This window comes from Tribolium castaneum, chromosome 9 (genome assembly GCF_031307605.1).
Source record: "Tribolium castaneum strain GA2 chromosome 9, icTriCast1.1, whole genome shotgun sequence".
Taxonomy (NCBI): Eukaryota; Metazoa; Arthropoda; class Insecta; order Coleoptera; family Tenebrionidae; genus Tribolium; species Tribolium castaneum.
In genome coordinates, this window is record NC_087402.1 from 12,304,824 (window position 1) to 12,326,758 (window position 21,935).

The window sequence follows — 21,935 nt, forward strand, 5'->3', positions numbered from 1 at the left end:
TTTAACAGAATGAGTGCCACAATTAAGTCTTATAAAACGAGAGTAACATACTATTTTTTCTATTTTCAATTTTTGTTGTTTGTTTTTGTTTAGTTTAACTTATCCAAAGTCTGTTCAAACTATTAGCTGTCTCAAAACTATAAAAACGACAACGTCGCAATTTACCGAATTATTTTTTTAAATAAGATTGATAAAATTATAAAACAGTTATTAATGATTAGATCTCTCTTTAAAAGTATAAATTACATTAGCTAATAATAATTTTTGAAGTGCATGAATAATTTATAACAACTAATTTTGGTAAGGTAAGAATCAACCAAAAAATCAAGGAAGAACAACCCTTGATATGCATAATATAAAAATATGCATGTTCCCGTTTTTCCTAAAAGAGTAAGTGGATAAAAAATTACTAGATTTGTGTTTAAATGTAGATAATGCGATGTTGTACGAATATAAATGTAGTAATTTATAAGCATTTAACTGAATTACTGTTTTAAATTAGATTGATAAAATTGTAAAATAGTTATTAGTGATTAAATCTCTCATTGAAAGTATAAATTACATTAGTTGTTATTTTTTTGAAGTGCATGAATAAGTTATAACGGCAAATTTTAAGAGAAAATGCGACGTTGGCATTTTTATAATTCTGAAACATTAGCTAATATTTTTTGAAGTGCCTGAATAAATTATAACCGCTAATTTTGAGAGAAAATGCGACGTTGGCGTTTTTTAAGTTTTGAAACAGCTAATGTTATTTTTATATAAATTTCTTCAATTAAAGCCATACCGTGGTTTCTATGTCTTCAAGCACACAAAGAGCTTAAATCCCATTTCTTTTCGTCGTAGAATTTGTTGACAGCGAATTTAAATTTTTTGGAGTGAAATAAAGTACAAATTTGAGAGTTTCTGTATAACAAAAGAACTCTGGTTAAGCTAAATCCCAGCGACAAAGTTTGAGCCAAGAAAACCCACCAGAAACTCCAAAAAAAGCAAATGCGTTGTTGCAAAATTCTACAATGAACTGAAATGGCATATAAGTTATTTATTCTTGAATCAACAAAAAAGGAGCAAATAATAATATGATGAAATAAAAAAATATTTGATTCATTTTTTAATTTTACCAATCCTACCAACCATCTTGCTATGGTGACCCTGATTTCAGAGGAATTTCGTTCCATTTTCGTTCTTATAACGGTTTTCTTTAAGTCATTGATACGCTGTTATCAGTGTTTTTACTGCACAATTACAAGCTACAAGGCAGTAGTGAAATGTTACTGGTGTTGAAAGCTGTGCTTATTTATGGTAATAGGAAACACGAACAAGTTTACAGAGGTTTAGTAAATCAGTGAGACATTTAAGAGTAACCACGTTTGCCTTATTTGTCAACATATTCAACTTCGGCAGAATTTAATCATCTGCTTATAAGTGTAAGTAACCATTCTTTACGCATTAGCAATCATTATCAAATAATTTAATCACACAATTTCACTTTAACCCTGCTTTTCTCCGCATCTCCCTACTGATCTAGTGTATTTGTTTATCTTAGGTTGGTGTTTGACTTGCACACTTCATTTTCATGTTTTTTTTGTTCTGTGATTTGTTTCGTGTGAATAATTGTGTTGTTTTTTTATGTGTTAAAACAGTTAAAAATGGAACAGAAACCTGCTCCCAAGGGCAGAGGGGCCCTCCTCGAGATGCTCAAGAAGCATAAAGAGGCTCGGGCCGGGGGCGCTGGAGAGCCTGTAGAGGAACAGGCACCCCCCAAAACTCGCGGAAGGGCGATGCTTCTACAGAAGATTCAGGAGGCTAAGGAGAGGAAAGCTGGGGGCGACAGTGGGCAGCTTTCAACGCCGGGGCCTTCGACGGTGTCTTCGGAGACAAGGAGGGGCGTTTCAGGGGTCACAAAGGCGTTGGGCGAAGTTGCGATCACTGCCTCGGAGACGTGCTCTTACAGAGGTATATTTTTAATTTGTTTCAAGAAAGCGTGGGAAAAATGTGTGGACAAAAAATTAACCTTAATTTTTTGAAGATAAATACAAAAGGTTTTCAAGTTGGATGTTGTTCCTTAATTAAATCTTTACCACACGGGTCAGTTTTTATCTTATTTGAAATGTTTGGAGTCAAGTTCATAACGAGTTAAAAACTCAATTTACACAGATTTGTTGAAAAAAGTATTAAAAAATAATTATTTATTTAAAAACTTTGTATTAGCTGTTTAAAAACGCCAACCTCGCATTTTTATATTTACGATGCCGATCGGTTCGTTTGAAAGAATGCAGCCTGTCTGCAGTAAATCACAATAAGCTTGTCTGAGTGATTAACTTGAAGGGTTCATGCGGTGTGAGGTAATCATAATAGAAATTTAATGGTGTACATTATACAGAGAAAAAATTATGTTTTAATAATATTAATTATATTAATAATACGTTTTAATAATTAAAAAAACGCAATTTTCTAAAGGTAGCACAAAAAACGTTGGTTCTTCATTTTCTGAAAGCACCATTGCTTTACTCAAAAGTATTTAATTAAAAAAATATGATATTAGGGAAAAAATGGTTTTCCATTAATTTTTTTTTCAAGAGTAGAACTAAATTGTTTTGTCTTTAACAAAAAATATTTTTCTCAAACAAATGAGACCATAAAACTTAGATAATTTAAAAAAATAATGGTGTGGCGTTTCAGTTCTCCGTGAGATGGCACTGCAGCTTTCTACTTACCAAAGCCAGTAGATATACTAAAGTAGCGACACGGACCTTGACAGGGCAACAATAACGATTATATACTCTAGAGAGGGCGCAACTATCGAAATTCGACATATACCGCATTATTTATATAAAATGTCTAGCCTTGAAAAGCCTTAGTAAGTGCGTTTTGTCCCTATTTCTACGTTTAATCTTCACTAAATAAAATTGCTAAAGAGGATGCTCAAAAGAGATATTCGTTAAAGGTCATGATAGATGATAGATTTAAATCGAGAATGTATTTAAACAGGCAGTTTACTTTTCCAAGGCTCGACATTTTTTGTAATAACGCTGTAATTTTAAAGGTTCGTCAAATTGTCAGTAATTTTGAACATACGTCAAAACTGTCAAGATTCTCTCACTTTTGAAAAATTGGTAAAGAGCACAGTGATTCTGGCGTTCATCTGTAGTTTTACTGTGGTTATTGGTTATGAACAGATTTCATGGAACTTTCAAACCTGTGCTTAAATCACGTAAATAATAAATCGACACCAAAAACATTAAACAAAGGGGCCTCTAGACTGTTCAAAGTCGTCCACATTACGAAGCACGTCTGTGTGAGAATATTGGAAACTCATTCAAACAAAAATTGTTTCAGAAACATGAAGTGTTAGGTACCAACTTGAAAGAGAAATTTCTAAGATACCAAATTTTCAATAAGTATTTCAGGTAGATTTAAACAATACTTCCTTGAAAATTCATTCTAAATTATTAGATTCTGTCCTAATGGGAAAGAATTTAAGACCGCTCTGCTTACACTGACTTTCGTTTCACAAAATTTAATGCATCTAAATCTGGGAATTGTAGCGCATATCTACTGGCTTTGCTACTTACGACGATAGAATTTCTATTCGTAAATAAATAGTCGTATTGTGAAGAAATAAATCAAAATACGTATTTTACCGTTTAATGGACAGTTAAAATTATGGAATAAAATGTTTTTTGCTTAAAATATTTATTAAAAAATCCTAATTGTAGCAATAGGTATTTCTATGGTAGCGCTCAGCTCCATTTGCGTGTGCGTTATCTGACATTTCTGTCACTACGTTTACATAGCAGGGTCATAGCGGTGACAAACTATCAAATATTTTTTGAGGTTACGAAGTGTTTAAATTAATAGTTGTTACAAAAAATACATATTCACAAAACAAGAACTAATAAACGCAGAATCAAAAACCTAACGAAACGCAAATCACAAAACACAATAAACGAACGGAAAATACTTGCGATTAATACCGATAACACTTTCGACAACCATGCGACAACGACTATAATTTACTGTCAATGTCAGGTTGATAAATTCGTGACACTTGACGGTGTTGTCGAAGTGCACATGTAAATTAATGTTCAAGGATACCACCCTTAGATACCCTTTAGTTGTTTAAATTTGCATTGTTTTTGATAATTTGTTTACAGCTTTGTGTTGGTAATGAAAAAATGAAATTGATGACGCACACGCAAATCGAGCTGACCGCCACTATACCATTTTAACACGTTTAACACGTATTTAAGCAACTTTGCAACAGTTTTTCTAAACTTTGATTTTTGTGTTTTTATTTATTTTTTAAATTACTGGTTTATCAAATTATGTATCTCCGTAAAGAATAAAGTTTCATTTAATTTATTTTGCATTTAACTCTTTATTAATCATAACTGAGATCATAACGTTTTTGTACAATGATGAGCAAAAAATTTCGGGCATTTTTGACTTTTCAATACCAAAAAGGATAGGGAATTACACACGTTTATGTCATCGAAGTGTCAAAGGTGTCCGAAATTTTTTGCTCGTTACCGTACTCATACTGGTGTTTTTTTACTGTCCAATAACATCTGAGGTCATTTATTAGGTTGGTATCGATATCATTGACATAGACAGTAAGTGACAGTTGATAATCTCTTACCAACTTAGCGTAAATACAACAAAATTAATAAAAAAAATTTTTTTTAATTATTCATTACAAAAAATATTGAATCTAATGTTAATACAACGTCTTTGATTTAGGTGAGAGTGGAACTCCAATAAAAGCCACTGCCAATTATATTCTCCTAAACGTCGAAAAAGACCGTGGCGTTTTTGAATACGAGGTCCGATTTCAACCCGATATCGACGCCAAATCAAACAGAATTAAACTAGTAAATCAAGCTCTTGGAGAATTAAGCACGACAAAAGTGTATGACGGAGACGTATGTCTCTACTTACCATGTCTTGCATTTTCTCCTAGACAAGAATTCGAAAGTGTTATACCCAACACAGAAACTCCCGTCACAACAACACTAATTTATAAAAGAAAGAGAAAATTGAGCGAATGTTTACATTTGTACAATGTGCTATTTAAGAGAATTATGCACATTTTACTCTACCAACGAATGGGACGAAATTACTTCAGCCCAGATCATAAATATCTTGTGCCTCAACATAAGCTCGAAGTATTGCCTGGATTTTGTGTGCATGTTGATGAGATGGAAGGTGGTTTGATGGTGTGTTTGGATACACAACATCGTGTAATTCGATCACAAACTGTTTATGAGCTATTTCACGAAATTAGAGCAACGAATCCTCGAAATTTTCGTGAGGAAGTTACAAAGAATGTAATAGGAGCTTGTGTTCTTACAAAATATAATAATAGGACGTATATTATCGATGATATTGCGTGGAATATGAATCCGAAAGATACGTTTGAAGATCGAAATAAGGGGCCATCTTGTTTTATCGATTACTACAGGGAACATTATAACATTAGGATTGAAGATGTGGATCAGCCATTGCTTATTACTCGTCAAGTTAAACAATCGCCTGATGGGAAAATTGAGCGTATGATTTGTTTGATTCCCGAATTGTGTTATCTTACGGGACTTACCGACGCGATGAGGAACGATTTTAAGGTGAGTGTGTTGTAAAAAATTGGTTTTTAAGATTGAACTATATTCCGAAAGAGGAGCTATTCAAGCAAGGGTGTGAACGCAAAATTTGAAATTGGATTATTAAGAAAAGTGATAAACAAAATGCTGTCTTTACAACTGTATGTTGTTCCTAAATTCAGTCATTACCTCACAGGTTAGTTTGTATCTCATTTTAAGTATTTGTAATCTAGTTTAAACGGGTTAAAAAGTGTTTAATTTATTGTTTTTTTTATATAAGTTCAGATTGCATGAAAACAATATGGTAACTTTCTGAGGACCATATCAATAATATACATAAATTTATAAATAAAATGAGAAAAACCTCAATTTTTGGTCATTTTATTCTTTTTTATTAGAAATTAAAAAAGTTTGTTGATAATTTATTTTATGGGTCTTGTATAATAGGACTTACTTGTAATACTGTATTTTTTCATGCCATTTGGACTTTAGATTTTTCTATAAAAACATTAAAATTATTACGCTGTTTACGCCGTTATAACTTAGTTATAAATATTTAAATCGAGATAAAAACTGATCTGCTAGGAATAACATCTAATTCAAAAAACGATTTTGTTTATTTTTTTCTCAAAAATTGAGTTTTAAATTAGTGCATTCGTACGGCCGCATGTACGGTGAGCTCAGTATAGTTCAACAATAATTCTGATCCAAGTGGAAATAGTATATTAAGTATCAAGAACGGTAAAGAGATTTTACCGATTGAAGACAATTATTTGGAGGAGGAGCGTAGCGACAAGATCGTCAATCCTTAACGTTCGAGATGCTTATGGCGTTTTTTGCAGGTTCCCTTAATTTTTGAAATATTTATTAAATAATTGTCAAGACAGCAGGTTATGGTTATGGTTAAACTGTCTTGGAAACAGGCGTAGTAAACAATCAAATAGAGCTCAGTCGTTTAACTTAAGTTTTTACACACAACTTCTCGCAAGAGAAAACATCTAAAAGCGTATACAGCGTGCTCAAAAACTGGCGCACCAACTTTGTGGTGTGTGGTAGAGAACTGGTCACATATAAAGCTAAAAATAGTAAAAAAATTCTTTGTATTAAAGTTATTGATAAATGACGGATTTTAGATAAATAATATGTGGCAACGTTGTCTAACAGTCATGATCACAATAGAATTTGATCAATAATAAAAATAAATTATTTTTGAAACGGTTTCCTAGGAAATAATTCCCTGTGTTGGCACATCTACACATTGTGATTTTTTTGATGAATTTAATTTTTTATTAATTAAAAAAACGGCTAAAGTCTGATAGAAAAATTAAAAATAATTAGTCATCGTTTTGTTAGGGAACGATTACCTAGTGTGAAACATAATAACATTAAAAACTAATGAAAACTAAAGAAGTTAGCACAATAAGTTTGTAGCTCCAGATTTTTTAAAAGATGACTTTAGTAATTTTTTTAACATTTTTCCCGTAATCTGCACTTGCTTCTCAATAACGTACCACTGTTGTACGTAGTAGTATGTTGTTGAGAAGCATGTGTAGATTACGGAAAACATCTTGAAGACATTCCTAAAAAAATATTTAAAAAAATCTGGAGCTACAAACTTATTTTGTTAACTCCTTCAGTTTTCATTATTTTTTATTGTTTTGTGTTTCACACTATATAATAGTTTTCTGACGAAACGACGAATAAATATTTTTAAATTTACTAGCCGACTTTAGCAGTTTTTTGAATTAAAAAAAAATCTATCAAAAAAATCACAATTTGTAGATCTGCCAACACTGGGAATTATTTCCTAGGAAACCATTTCAAGAATAATTTATTTTTATTCTTGATCAAATTCTACAGTGTTGCCACATATCATTTATTTAAAATTCGTTATTTATCAATAACTTTAATAAAAAGAATTTTTTTACTATTTCTATCTTTACATGTAAGCAATTTTCTACAACACACCATTGAGTTGGTGCGCCGGTTTTTGAGCACCCGGTATTGTTTAAAAGCTCAGTACGTTATGAATATCATTTGGAAAAAGGAAAATGATTCTAAATCGTTTTAAATTTTTGTACTACGAAGATTCGTGGTTTTGTAGTTTTTTGGCGAAATTATCGATTTTTTGGATCTGCCAAAAGTAAATAAAAAATAGAATTGAACATATTCTACACATAATTCGAATGAATCAACTTGCTCAAAATTTTACTTGCTTACCTACCAATAAAAAAGACATTAAGGTAACCAAAACCAAAAATTTAAAAATATGCTTATTTGGCGTAAATTGGTTTTGTTTATTGACAACTAATAATTTTTAAGAAATCGATTAAAGTTTGGTTTCTGATGGTAAAAATTAGTTGAGTAGGAGGCGAGTACCATATTTATTATCAAAGTAAGACTTCAGACAATTGATACGTCATTTTTTCATTATGCAAAATTATTCAAGATTTTCATTTTGTCTTTTTTTTTGTTTACGGCCGATAGTTCTTAAAATATCAGTCAAAGTCAATATGAAAAAGACGTATTTGGGGTGTTCTGTACTATAACGAAATAAGTCTATTAGACGAGATTTGAGTTACAAGGGTCAGTTACTTTGCTGGTAACTATATACAACAACATCGTTAGAACATTGTAACAGTTTGTTTGAAAAATAAATAAATAAAAAATAATAGTATAAAAGCATCTTGGAGGAATGTGAAAAAGAATTTATTTCTTTCATTTTGTTAGATCTAAGACGACGTCGTAAGTTTTTTTTAAATTAGAAGCTCTTTAAGTTTTAACCTATTAAAGTTTTGTTCATCCAATGTTAATACTGTCTTTTTTCCTCTTTTCTTTTCTAAAACCTTACTTCCACATAACTTGTAAGTCCAGGAGCTCGTGATAAAAAAATTGTAAAGGTTCTCTCTAAGCTCTAAATTTGGAAATAGATTATTTTTAATGTAAATATGTATAGAGCTCGGAAACTCTGTTAACTACCACGATAGGCGGAGCCAATGCGTACTTTATCGAGTGGGGAAATTGAGCAGTGGCGTAGCAAAAAACTATTCAATGACCAAGAAGGGTTTGAGATTTATGATTAGTATTATTTACTATTTTTTGTATTCAATAATAGCAAGGTGTAGTAATAAAAATCATATCTAATGATAATACACGTTAATTTCATAGAAATACAATGCAGAGAAGTCGAATAAATAAAAATACACAATCGAGTAATGAGTTAAAACGCGTTTATTACAAAAAAAAGTTTCTAATGGTATCTTTACTATGACTGTTAATGTTGAAATGTTAAACTTTAAGAAGAATTTCCTACACATGTAAATACACTCCACGGCATTGCTCCATGCCAACACCTCTAACGTAAGGATTGGACTCGTCCGTGACGAATTTTCGTCTCTGCGCACTCCTACCACCATGGACGCTCTGTCATTTTGCGGACTCTACTTATGAATACTAATAACGTTTGTGTTTTAGCGAATGAGACATTTGGGGTAGCAACCCTTAAAAATCTTTAATTTTTTTATACTTTCTTCATGAGGAAGTGATCATAAATTAATGAAATTTTTAGAATAGTCTTTTAAAAGTTACGTAAAGATTGTAAATTTTTTTTAATTGTTGTCTTTAAATTGAAGCACCTTTAAGCCCAAGAGTCAGAACGAAGCACTATTTTAACAATTTTGTTTACTAAAAATGACTACAATAAAACACTTTTGTCTTCAAATTTTTAGAAAACACTTAGAATAGAATGCCAGGTTTAATTTATAGTTTTTTTTTTAATACTTTACGTTTAATATTAATTTGTAGACTTTTAGAGAAAAAATGATTGATGGACTTATCACATTATGTTCACAAATTTTTGATGTTATAACAAAATTATTTAATAACATTTAAATAAACCAATCTATTGCATTTGAAAGACAGGATTTTATAGCATACGTTTCTATAGTTTCCTCAAAATGAATAAAATTTGACTTATATCGTTATAGCATTGAACACTCCAATTGTGAATATTTTTGAAAATTAAAATTATAGATAATACGAATTATGAACATTGATAGTGGACGATTTAAGCTACAAACTGTAAAAATCTCATAATTTTCGTCAAACAACATCGTAGCTTACCAATAAATAATTAGGAAACCATTCATGCATAAATAATGTGGAGAGGAACTACTTTGTTAAACAGATACCATAGACAGAAAGATGAAGCAGATCTAAAAAAGGAAAAACAATGGTACTGATATCCTTTGCATTTGATAATGATGCCTGAGATTTAGAATAATTTAAGACGTTAAAAAAAACAAAATAAACTGCACCTTGTCTGCTATCCCACTCATTAATTAAATCATACTAGATCTATTTTTGTTTTTTTTATTTAACAGATTAAAAATTACCAAATTTAAATCGTTTTTTTTTGTGACTTTTTGTACTCGTGTCGTGCATTAAACTGTCTTTATTCTACTGTAATTTATAATCCATTTTTGGACACAATTTACAACAACCACTTCTCATACATTACACGTTATTACTTTTTCTTACGACACTAATCGGGAGATGTCAATTTCACACAAATTAATAGGCCTGAAAGTTAATAACCAGTGTTTTATTATGTTGTACAGTTCTAATGTAATTGTTTGTTTTTATCAAGTATATTGCCATTCTGTTTATCTGCAAGGAGAGCTCCGAAGTAAGACAACTGGTAGGTGTAAACAAACGTAACAAACTTTGCAGCTTCCTTAAACAAATAGCCATTTATTGAAACCTTTAAAATCCAGATCTTTAATCCACATGACAATGTTTTCGGCGATCCGCCGAAATCACAACTTTTAAGCGCCACGGTGGATGGAAATCTACTGCTGTCGTGAAGAATATACTCATGAATCAGTTACCAGTACAATGCAAATTGCAGATAAAATTTTAAATGCGGTTTATCGAAAACTTTCTTCAATAAATGGCTCTTCTTCAGTGTCGTAGGAAAAATAGTGTACAAAACTAGGCTGGCGCCTCGTGCGTCAAGATTCTCACTCCCACGATATTACTCACTTTCCACACTCGTTAAGTAATATACTATTAAATCACCTACAAGTACTTATTACCCATTATCTTGTTAAATTAATTTCAAATTGTATTACAAAAACTTTGACTTTGTGGTAAAAAAATGTAATTAATTCGCTCGTGCTTTAAACAATATCGGTGCATAATCACCTTCATTAACAAATTAGTTCATTAAAAAGTTTTAAAATTATTCTTATTTGTTTCTACTTTATTTCCGTCTAGTTTTTTGTTTTGTTTATTTAATAGTTAACTTTTTTTATCCAGGTGATGAAAGATGTAGCAGCTTTCACTCGTATCACTCCAAATCAGCGAATGTTGGCATTGCGCACATATCTGGATCGAGTTAGACAATCAGAAAAGGCTAAGCAAGTATTGAGCGGTTGGGGTTTGAGTCTTGCTGATGATACTGTTGACGTAAAAGCGCGAGTTTTACCTCAAGAAGCGATTTATTTTGGAGGACCTGATGCTGAAGCACATAAATATACCGGCGGAACCGATTGGAATAAAGCTATATCCGATAATAAACTTACTGGACCTGTTAATATAACAAATTGGCAATTGTATTACACACGAAGAGATCAGAAATATGCGGCTAATTTTGCACAAACAATTGTACGATTGGGAAAAGGTATGGGATGTGTTATCCAGGATCCTCGTCATATTGTCTTAGATGATGATCGAACGGAGACTTATATGACTGCAATCAGAGACAATGTGGCAAACACACAGGTAAGACTGTTTTTTTTTATTTTTTGAATTATGTACAGTGTAATTTTTTTGACGAAATAAAATTTGGTATGGCAAAAAATCAAAGTGAGCCACAGTTGGGCGTCACTTTGTAGTTTTTCACCGTTCTAAAATATATTTGGAAACATTTTATTCTTGCCAACCGATTACATTTTCTTAGTACTTGATGTTGCAAGTACTAATAATTATTGTGTTGTTCGTAAAGTAAAAAATTTAAAACCGGGAAATAGCTTTTTTGCACAACGCAGTTAGACATGTTTAGTAATTTGGATTTTTTACCCATAGCTATTTTTGATAATTGATCATCTTGCACAGGCTGAGAAATTATTAACTTCTCTTAAGTAAATTTGTGGAAAGTCAAAAAAGAATAATTTGTAATTTGTAAAATTAACAAACAACTTTATTTTATACAGCTAATCAAATCGCTCGAAAAAAATCATTGACCACATTATTAAATTTTAGGTCAAATATGACTGTATAGTGTTTGGTTTAGATGGTATTAGCCGTTTCAAAATAACTGCCAATGTTGCAGTTTCTCTAAAAGTTATTCATGCACTTCAAAAATTAATCGCTAATGTAATTTATAGTTTCAATAAGAGATCTAATCATTAATAATTATTTTACATTTTCATCAACTTTATTTCAAAAAATTAATAATTCTGTAAATTGCGACGTTGGCATTTCCAGTTTTGGAACAGCTTAAATGTCTTTTATAATAATACGAAAGGTATGAATTTCTTAAAATGGTGCATTTATGTCACTTATTTTTTTCTAAACCTCTTTTTGTTTATATTGTGAAAGAAATTCGATGATGAAAACATCTGAATATTTTTGTCTAAACCGAGGGGAAATGTTAAAAATGTGTACAAAATGATTTAAAATTACAATCAAATACGGTCAAATACTAAAAATAGTATAATTAAATACTAACAATTTTCTGCATCAAAAATAAACCGTAGATTAATATTTATTTCAAAATACATAATTTTATGTTTAAATTCTGCTTTAAAAAATGCACCAGAAGGACAATTTATCTTTATCCACGATTGATAATCGTTTCTGTACCCAAAGTGTTAAAAAAAGGAAAATTTTAAAATTTGTTATGTTTTCATATCTTTCAAAACGCTGCGAGGATGGAAATAACCTCGAAAACGTGCTTAAACAATTAAAAAACATATTTTACATGTTTACAAAATAGTTGTTCTCAAAAAGCAAAATTAAAGTAACTATGGAATCTCAAAAACGTGTCAATAAAGTAAAATACACTCAAATAACAATTTCCAGTTAATTTGATTATTTTTTGGTCAGTTTTACTAAAATTTATTGAAAAAAAAATTTTTTTGCCTCAAAAACATTTTGAAGTACTTGAAAACTTTTCTTGGCTAACTTTTTATTAACAACAATTAGCTAATAGCTAACAATTTTTAGATTGATGATATACCCGAAATAATGCCGTTTTTGGTTAAAAAGCGAACGAATTTTTTGTGAGAGAAAAAACTGACAGAACATGACACCTGGGGCCCGTTTCATAAAAATTACAAGTTGATTTTTACAAGTGACGAGTTTATTATTTACATTACTATAGAAAAAGTATGCAAGTGACAACTAATTCACTTGTAAAAAGTTTAATGAAATAGATCCCAGTTTGTCCAATTATATTGTTTTCGGAAAAAGATGTACTCAATTGAACCAAAAATTAAATAAATGAGTTTTTACTTTACAAATGAATTAAATCGAATGAAACATTTTAAAATAATGTTAATAATATAAAATAGTATATTAATTTTTTTGTGTCAGTTGATAACGGTAATAAATAATAAATAAATCGGACGTTTTATTTCACGAGTGAAAACGAGTGGTTTATCATCCACTAGGTGAAATAGATGAACCGATTTACACGAAAACGAGTTGAATACATCATTTTATTCTTCGAATTAGACTCAACAAGGTCTTCCAGCTACATTACGGAAACAATTATTTGGGAAAGATTGAGGCAGTCAAATCAAAGATATATTTACTAATAGGTAATTTAATTGACATACTTCAAAAGGTACAAAAAGGTTAACAAGTACGCTTACGCCAATGAAACAAATACTAAATCTAATGGATTTCACCGTCCCTTATGGAGGTGGCTCCGGACTGATTCACCGAAAATCCCTTCACCGAAATGAAACTACCGAATACAACCATTAAACCTAGGTTAATGCTAATTCTTACAAATACAGTAATGAAAGTTCGTTTACTCCTAAAAATCCAACAAAGTTACCCCCATTTAGCAATCACAACCGCACTCGGATCTGTCAAATAAACAGGTATCGTCAGCCGCTTTTGTTACGTAATTTACAACCCCGAAACGCTCGGTAGGTACTTATGATAATTTTTATAACCAAGTTCGTGTCGAACAACGTGAGAAACTTTGGTCACCTCTAGAAAAGGAACATTTTGCATCTATCTGTGTGTCTTCCTAACTTGTAAATATGCATAGTTCGTTCTGTATAATAAACTCGGAAAAATATCGCAACAAAGTTGGACAAAGCATAAACCAAATACGAAAGAGCAGATAACAATCCATGCTCGGAGTAAAGAGAATTCAAACCGAATAAGACTCACAATGCATCATGCGATGTCGCCTCGAAGAAATTATCTAAAAATCAGGGCACTTAGAACATTTGATCACACTAAGAACTTTTGGTACTTTGAGAAATTGGGCACATTAAGGCACCCCCGTAACCGCTCATTACTTCTTACTTCGAGTAAAATCGGCGTAAGACTCTTTTGGTTTTTGTTTTAATTTAACTCGTTACCTCGGTCACCTACTCATCCCTCATTGATTGTAAATTTGGTCAACCCCGTGGAGAACTTCCTGTTGGTGTTGCCCTGTGCTTTCTTTCTCGTGCTCTAGACGGTTTTTATTCGACTTTGTTTCTAACTTTTGGAGGGCATATTTTAATGCATTTTAGTGACCTACTATTCAATTTATCCGGCCTGGATGTGCCCCAGACATTTGACTGCGCATTTATTTCGTTGGGCTTTGTTTTAGTTTCCCGTAATCTTTGATATTCTAGCACATGTTCATAAATATTACATTACTTGTGTGTTCCTTTTCCGTTGCTACCCCGGGAGGGTCGTAATCCGCGATAATCAAGAAGGGCCAATGTGGCCCGCCACAAAATGCATAAATGCTAAAAATAATATTATTTTTATATATTATATTATTGACTTATTTGGTAGATTTTCGGTCTTTTCTAGCGGGATTTCAAAAAGATATAGATCATAGTTTACAAACTTGGTTAATTCTTGACTAGGTTAAAATTTAATTTTTGAGAAAATTTTGAATTTTTTCGCTTATTTTTGACGAAAATGTTGCTCGTTGTTGGATGGACTAAATCAACTAACAATAATTTAAAACAACATCGAAAAAGGTTTTGTTTTTTTCTCAAGAAGATGTCGAAACACTTGGAAATTACAAAAAACATTTCTAGGCTTGTTTTTAACGAAACAATTCCGTTTTCTTGTTAAAGAGCGAACTAAATTTGAATTTTTGCTTGTTTTATTCGAAATATCACCAAAACTTAGAATTTAGTTGAAAACGGGTTTAAAGTCTTATAGAAGAAAATGACACCATTGTTGACCACTTATTATATCGTCGGCTTAGAGTGTAAACCTGCTAAATCCATTGTTTGTATTTTTTGAGATATTTCCTGTTTATATCTTTCTAAATGCTACAGTAGTTGTGAGTTACCAAAATCGCGTGATTAGTAACACAACTAAATTTTTGTCTTTTTGTCCTGACCAGTGGCTGCTTTAGGGTGTCTGGTATTTAGTATTTAGGTTTATCAAGTCTATCAAATATACCAGCGCACGACATTTTTTAAACAACAATAAACATAACTAACAGAAAACTATGAAACTAAATTTAGTAAAACAAAAATAGTCAAGTTTAAAGAAAACTTTCAATTCAGACTATCAGACCATCGCATCGGCTATTCAAAACAGCTATGTATAAAAATGTCGTATCCGTCATAAGTCATAACTACAGTCATTTATGTTATTTATGAAACAAGTCCGCAAATTAGAGCGGACGAATCGGATTAAGGACGAGGCGACGAGGGACTCGAGTTTTTAATGAGATGAGTCCGCTAAAACTATTTTGCGGAAGTGTTGCATACAAATTTTTTTGGTACCAGCTCTCTAAAACGACAAAATTGGAAAATTCCTTACATTTCCATTTCACCTTCATCACAAGTGCAGTCGACCGATAGTCATAGCAACGACTAATTTATTGAAACAATAATTATTGTTTTGTTAAATAATAAATAAATTAGAGTCTGCAAAATGAATTACACAAAGTGTTGCTATGTCGATTTTAAGTACTTGTCCTTTAAAATGACATTTTGCGGAGTCAAAACAGTTTCCGAAGTAAACATTTTAGGGAGGTATTTTTTAGCTAAGGCTATTAACTAAGTCAAGACTCACTCTGCATTGATGAATAATGTATCTATAAATCGTTATACACATTTTTAAGAGTGTTTTCCTCTTGGTTGAAATTACTTTAGAAAAGAAGAGACGGTAACAGTTACTGCAAAAAGAATTTTTTTTTCAGGTGGCAGTATTTATCTGTCCAACCCTCCGTGCAGATCGCTATTCCATCATTAAAAAAATGTGTTGCGTAAACATTCCAGTTGCCAGTCAGGTCATTTTAAGCAAAACCCTTTCAAATCCACAAAAAGTGCGCACAATAATTCACAAAATCGCAATGCAAATCACTTGCAAACTTGGCGGCACTTTATGGAGTGTAAAAATTCCAGTCAGTGGTTGGATGGTTTGTGGAATTGATGTTTATCACGGTGCAAACAATCAATCCGTTTGCGGTTTCGTTGCTTCAATTAACGGTTCGATGACCAAATACTTCAGCAAAGCAATGTTTCAAGACGGAGAAATTGGTGATTATTTTAAAATGCCGTTTCGTCAAATGCTCCAAGCGGCTAAAGATCGAGAAGGTGCTTTTCCGAGTAAAGTAATCGTTTTTCGTGATGGAGTAGGCGATGGTCAATTGGAACATTGCAGAAAATACGAAATAACACAGCTACAGGAAGTTATCAAAGAACTGAACATCGAAACGACTATAACTTTTGTAGTTGTGCAAAAACGGATCAATACTCGAATTTTTCGAACGGTTAATGAGACGAATTTTGAAAATCCTCCATCTGGGACAGTGGTTGATAACATGGTCACACGAAGGCAATTCTACGACTTTTTCCTTGTGCCGCAGTCGGTTCGGCAAGGTACTGTTAACCCAACTCATTATGTTGTGCTAGTAGACGAAGGTAATATCAAACCTGATCATTTACAAAGACTTGCATATAAACTGTGTCATTTGTATTATAACTGGTCGGGAACTATCAGAGTACCTGCGCCTTGTCTTTATGCGCATAAGTTAGCTGCGATTGTGGGGCAATATATAAAGAAAACACCCAGTACACAACTGGATGATAAACTTTTTTATTTGTAAAAAATACATTTTTATTGATTGTGTTAGGCTTATGCCAGAAATAATTCTCGTTTTTTTTTTCGAATATTTTTGTTACCACTCAATTTTTATGATTATATTTTTATACGGACATAATAAAGTGCCATTTATTTATAAACTACCTGTCATGGTTCCTACCCACTCAAAAGTTTTCCCTAGTTTCGATAAAAAAACATAATTGCATGTGTGTTGGAATTGCTTGATCGGAAAACAATAAAAAAGTGATATTGAAATTATAGAATGATTATTAAATTATGAATAATTTAAGAGCGTGTGGAATTTTTAACTGGAATAAAATTCATAACTTGTATATAGGCGGTTTTTGTGAAAATTTCCGAAACAGGTCGATTTTTATTTTCTCTTGTGCATTATTTGGTGGATATGATTTTTACCATTTCGAAAGCAGTACAACGCACTGAATATTGTCAAGGCCTACGTGATAAAAAATTATTTCTAGTGTCTAATCTTTGATTAGACTAAGATTCATAACTTGGATATAAGCGATTTTTGTAAAAAATCCTGAAACAGGTCGATTTTTGCTTTTTCTTGTGCATCATTTTGTGCAACTGGTTTTTGGTTATCTGCTGTCTGAAATGCACAGCCACCTTTAACGTTTTTTATTTTTCTTTTCAAGTGTAACTATGTGAAATGATACTTTTTGTGAAAAGCTACTTTGCAAGCAATACAACGCACTATTTGTTTTCTGAATATTTTTAAAACCTACGCGATAAAAAAATAAAAAACAATCTTGAAATATCTTGAAATTTGGCAAATCACATTCTAAATGATACAAAATGTTAGGAATTCATATTACTATCGTACTAAATGAACGGTGTCCATTTTGAACATTTGTTGCATTAAATACTGTTAATTTATAAAATTGGTTTTTATTTTTTTGTCACGAAGGCTTTGAAAATTTTCAAAAAACAAATAGTGCGTTGTATTGTTTGCAAAGTGATCTTTCACATGATGTGTCACTTGACATACCATTACATTTCAAAAAAAAAGTTAAGAGGTGGCTGTGCATTTCTGATAACAGATAAAAACCATATGCACCAAATAGTGGACAAGAAAAAATAAAAATCGACCTTTTTCTGAAATTTTCACAATAATCGGTTATGAAGTTACGAATTTTATTCCATTTAAAATGCCACTCTGTATAGCATTTAATTTACAAGAAAGTAAAACCCAAAACATAAACCAAAATAATATTTCTTAACGTCAATCGTACTTCGTAAAAAAATTTTACGTTTTAAAAATCGTTTTTTTCTAGGAATGTATTTGTTACCAAATTAATTTATAAGTAATTTATAAGTAATAAAGTGCCATTTATTTATTTATTATAAATTATCTCTCTTGGTTCTAATCTAATCGGCAATCACAAATTTTTGCTTGTTGCACTAAAAAATTAATTGAGTGTGCATGCAAAAATTTCAGCTGGCGCCGAAATGTCCTTTGCTCTTATAAAGCTAAACTTGGATTTTGCACTAACAATCCCAAAAAAGTAGATAACGAATGGGGGGACAACACAACACAACCTTGACCTTGAGTTTGATCCCGCCCATTTTCCCCTCTCTTTCTTCCAAGGCCACTCGTTCTCTCTCTTACTTTTCAAGGCCAACCCCTCCCACTTCCCCCACCGCTTCAAGGCCAAGGCATTATTGGACCTTGATGTTTTCAAGGTCAAGGTCATTCATGCTACTCCCCCACTTTTGCAAGGCCAACAACTCCTCACTCATTCAAGATGAATCGCGCAATTGTCCTTACTCATTTTCCACCCCAAACTGTATAAAAGTTAATGTGTTGTGTTGTGTAACACAGTTCTTGTGTATATCTGCAATAACAAGAAATTGTTCGAAAAATGGAAGTTACAAGGAAGTGTTCGATTTTAATACTCCTGGTAAGTTTAATATTTTTTTAGTAGTTTAGTTGAAAATATTTTTTTTTCAGAGGATGTGATTACATGTCCGTACGACAAAAACCACGTTCTTTTTTGGTTTCGGCTCGAAAGGCACATTTGGAAGTGCCATCGGGCCGATAAAGAAAAAGAAAGGGCCTTATGTGAAGTGATGTTGAAAGAAGAAGAGGAGAACTGGGATCATTTCAATGAGCCCAGCTACCTCGACTTCTTAAAAACTAAAAAGAATCATAATGCCTTAAATTAAAGAAGTAAGTTTAATTGAATCTTTTTCAACAGTAATTTATTGTGAATTTTTTTAGGGCCGGGGTTCTTTCGTAAAAATAGTGTAGAATAAGTTTAGCTAAGTAGTAGTAGTTGTAGTAAAATGTAAATATTATATTATTGTATAAAAAAATAAAAGTTGTAAAAAAAAGCTACATGTTTTTATGTACACCTATTTCAACCTACTGATACAAGTAAGTGTACAAGTGATACAAGTAAGCAAGCAGAGAGTCGCTCACTGTTTCAAGACCACTCATTCCCTCTTTATCTTTGATGTTTTCATCTCACTTTTTCTCATTATCTCACTTTTTCAAGGCCACATTTTCATTCAAGGTTAAAAAAGTGGGGGTATAGTTAATATATAGAATTTAGTACAATTTTGATAGCAGTCAGTACTGATTTAATCCTCCGAGAAATAAGAATATAAAAAAAGTGCATATATCTGTGTTAATGTCTAAGAGTATTCGCTGCTGGGTCATGGATGTATTGAATCGAATCGCTCGATGCGGACAGAAGCCCATTTTAAAAGCTGGTGAGCTAGAGTTGAACACAAGATTCCGCATACATAATATTAGACGCACAAAGTCTCTGTTCGGAAATTCAGTGCTTGTTGAGTTGGACAATTATGCAGTGTTTCTGCCGAGAAGAATAAGTGATTATTTGACTGAGGAGAAAATTGATGAGTTATTACGAGATCCACGTCCACTATATTTAATATATTTGGGAAAAGAAGATGCTAGAAACCCGACATCTGCACATTGTTTTGAGTTTCAACGTGTTGATGATGAAATATTAGGTGAGTGAACATAATGTAAAATGGAGGATGAAAAGAAATTAAAGAAATGTATATTTCATTTACAGTTAACGAGGGTGCCGAAGAGTAGGATGAAATTATCGGAAAAAGACTTATGTGTGTGAAGTAGTGTGCGTTTTGTGCTAGTGATAGTTTCTTAAAATAAATGAATAAAAATCATGTGTCTAGACGATGGACAATATGAAAAAAGTTTATACGAGTGTTTTGATAAAAGACTGTTATCATATAAGAACTGGGTACATTCATACCCATCTCCATGGAGTTTAGCAAAAGCGGGATTGTTTTATATTCAAATATCTGATTGTACCCAGTGTTTTGTTTGTGGAGTAATAATTTCACGATGGGAAAAAAGTGATGATGCGTTTATGGAGCATAAAAAACATTCTCCAAAATGTGGATATGTGAAATTGCTTTCCACAGACAAAACTACAATTCAAAAATTCAAATTAGTTACTAAAAATAGCATTATTGTAGTTTTATTTTTTATAGTATTTGTATTCATGTATTATTTATGTGCGTCTTCTTATGCATAGGTAATGTGATGCAGACTTGTTAACCTTGATCAGTGTCGGGCGCGCGCCAAAGGCGAGGTAAACTAAAGGTTTCAAGAGGCGTCTTGATTTAATTAGTTTATAATTAAATAAGTGGTAGAATAATATGGAGGATTTATAATAGATTTAAGGATATTTAATGTACTACCTATAATATTGATGAAATAAAGTGTTTTAAGTGATTCCTTTTAGTTTATTTTATTAAAAAAAAAAACAATTCATAATAATAATAATTATCTATGTAATATCCGATGAATTAATCCAAGAGTTATGAGTTTTATCCATTCCACTCCACTTGACGAATAAACGGTTACCTTTCTTTCGTAAAACTTTCTCAACGAGATATACATTCGGATATTTAACTTTTTGTAATTCTTCAGTGTAGAAACCTCCTCGTATTGTTTCTCCAGAAACATCTTGTAGCAAATAAGTTCTAAGATTAGTATTTTGAATCTTCGAAACTGTAAATACTTCATTACTCCAATTTGGGGTGTACCCTTTCTTAAAAAGATGTCGATGTTTACTAATTCGAACAAAATCACCAACTTTAAATTTGGGTTTATAAATGTCCATTGTTTTAAGATGACTATAAACTTGATCCTAAACTTTGCGTTCGTTTTTCTTATTTATTGAAATCGGTTTTAAACCAGTAGTCCTATGTCTGGTATTATTGTATTTTTTTATTATGTCAGGTAAAATGTTTAACCAGTTGTAGTGACCTTGCACCGAAAATTCTTTATACATCATTCCCTTGATTGTTCGATTCACGCGCTCGACGACACTACTTTTTAAATTCGAATAAGAACTGTAGTGATTAATTTTGTATTTATTCATTAATTGTTGAAAATGTTTATTGTAAAACTCCTTTCCCAGATCTGTTTGAATGTTTTTAGGAACGTTACGTCGAGTTTTTAAAATTTCACTCATTGCATTTACAACACTTAAAGCCGACTTATTCTTTAATGGAACAGCCCATACAAATTTAGAAAAAACATTGATAACCATTAAGATATACTTAAAGCCTTTATTGACGCGTGAATATGGTACCATTTCAACTAGATCGAGTTGCAATAAATCATTTAAACCTTTCACTATCACACGTCGTCTTTTAAAGTTCACTCTCGCCGGTGCATGTAGTTCATTAACAACTTGACGCTTAATATTTAAATCACTACGCTTCATAGTAGATTGGTACTTTTAAAACTATTTCTATATATATCGGTTTAGCTTCTGATGTTTTGGGTCTATATTTAAATGATAGTTTGTCACCTTCACGTAAAATTTGACCAATTAAATTCGTAGTTTGTTTCGAATTAATTAATGCAATCCACCCGCTCGATGGACTACCATTTACAGACGTAATCGTTGCTTCTTTTAATGGGAAAATATAATTCGTACCAATATTAAATAATACAAAAAGTTTTTTAGCTGGATCCAGTGTCCCAAAGAGTGAGAT

The 21,935-nt window shown here is 31.7% G+C and overlaps 1 protein-coding gene and 1 non-coding gene across 6 annotated transcripts in view; one reads left to right on the forward strand and one right to left on the reverse strand.

Annotated features, from left to right (window-relative positions):
- LOC103312757 (uncharacterized) overlaps positions 1–21,935 on the reverse strand; it is a 32,621-nt gene that overhangs the window by 9,719 nt on the left and 967 nt on the right. The gene's annotated exons all lie outside the window — the stretch shown is intronic.
- Positions 1,161–20,661, forward strand: AGO3 (Argonaute 3). 4 transcript variants are annotated; one of them, XM_064359091.1, is made up of 7 exons: positions 1,161–1,427; positions 1,644–1,956; positions 4,744–5,624; positions 10,920–11,384; positions 16,006–19,101; positions 19,153–19,910; positions 19,976–20,661. In XM_064359091.1, the coding sequence occupies exons 2-5, from the start codon at positions 1,650–1,652 to the stop codon at positions 16,912–16,914; spliced, it is 2,562 nt and encodes an 853-aa protein (XP_064215161.1). In that variant the 5' UTR covers positions 1,161–1,427; positions 1,644–1,649; the 3' UTR covers positions 16,915–19,101; positions 19,153–19,910; positions 19,976–20,661. The 4 variants fall into 4 exon arrangements, with proteins under 4 accessions (XP_064215161.1, XP_064215159.1, XP_064215158.1 ...); XM_064359089.1 differs by having other exon boundaries at positions 16,006–18,832; positions 18,883–19,101; positions 19,153–20,661; XM_064359088.1 differs by having other exon boundaries at positions 19,153–20,661.

Excerpts from the sequence above, each read along its gene's own strand:
- AGO3 (XM_064359088.1), top strand. The coding sequence starts at position 1,650 with ATGGAACAGAAACCTGCTCCCAAGGGCAGAGGGGCCCTCCTCGAGATG. Across the intron at positions 1,957-4,743 it reads GGAGACGTGCTCTTACAGAG|GTGAGAGTGGAACTCCAATA; the intron begins GTATATTTTTAA and ends TCTTTGATTTAG. Across the intron at positions 11,385-16,005 it reads ACAATGTGGCAAACACACAG|GTGGCAGTATTTATCTGTCC; the intron begins GTAAGACTGTTT and ends TTTTTTTTTCAG.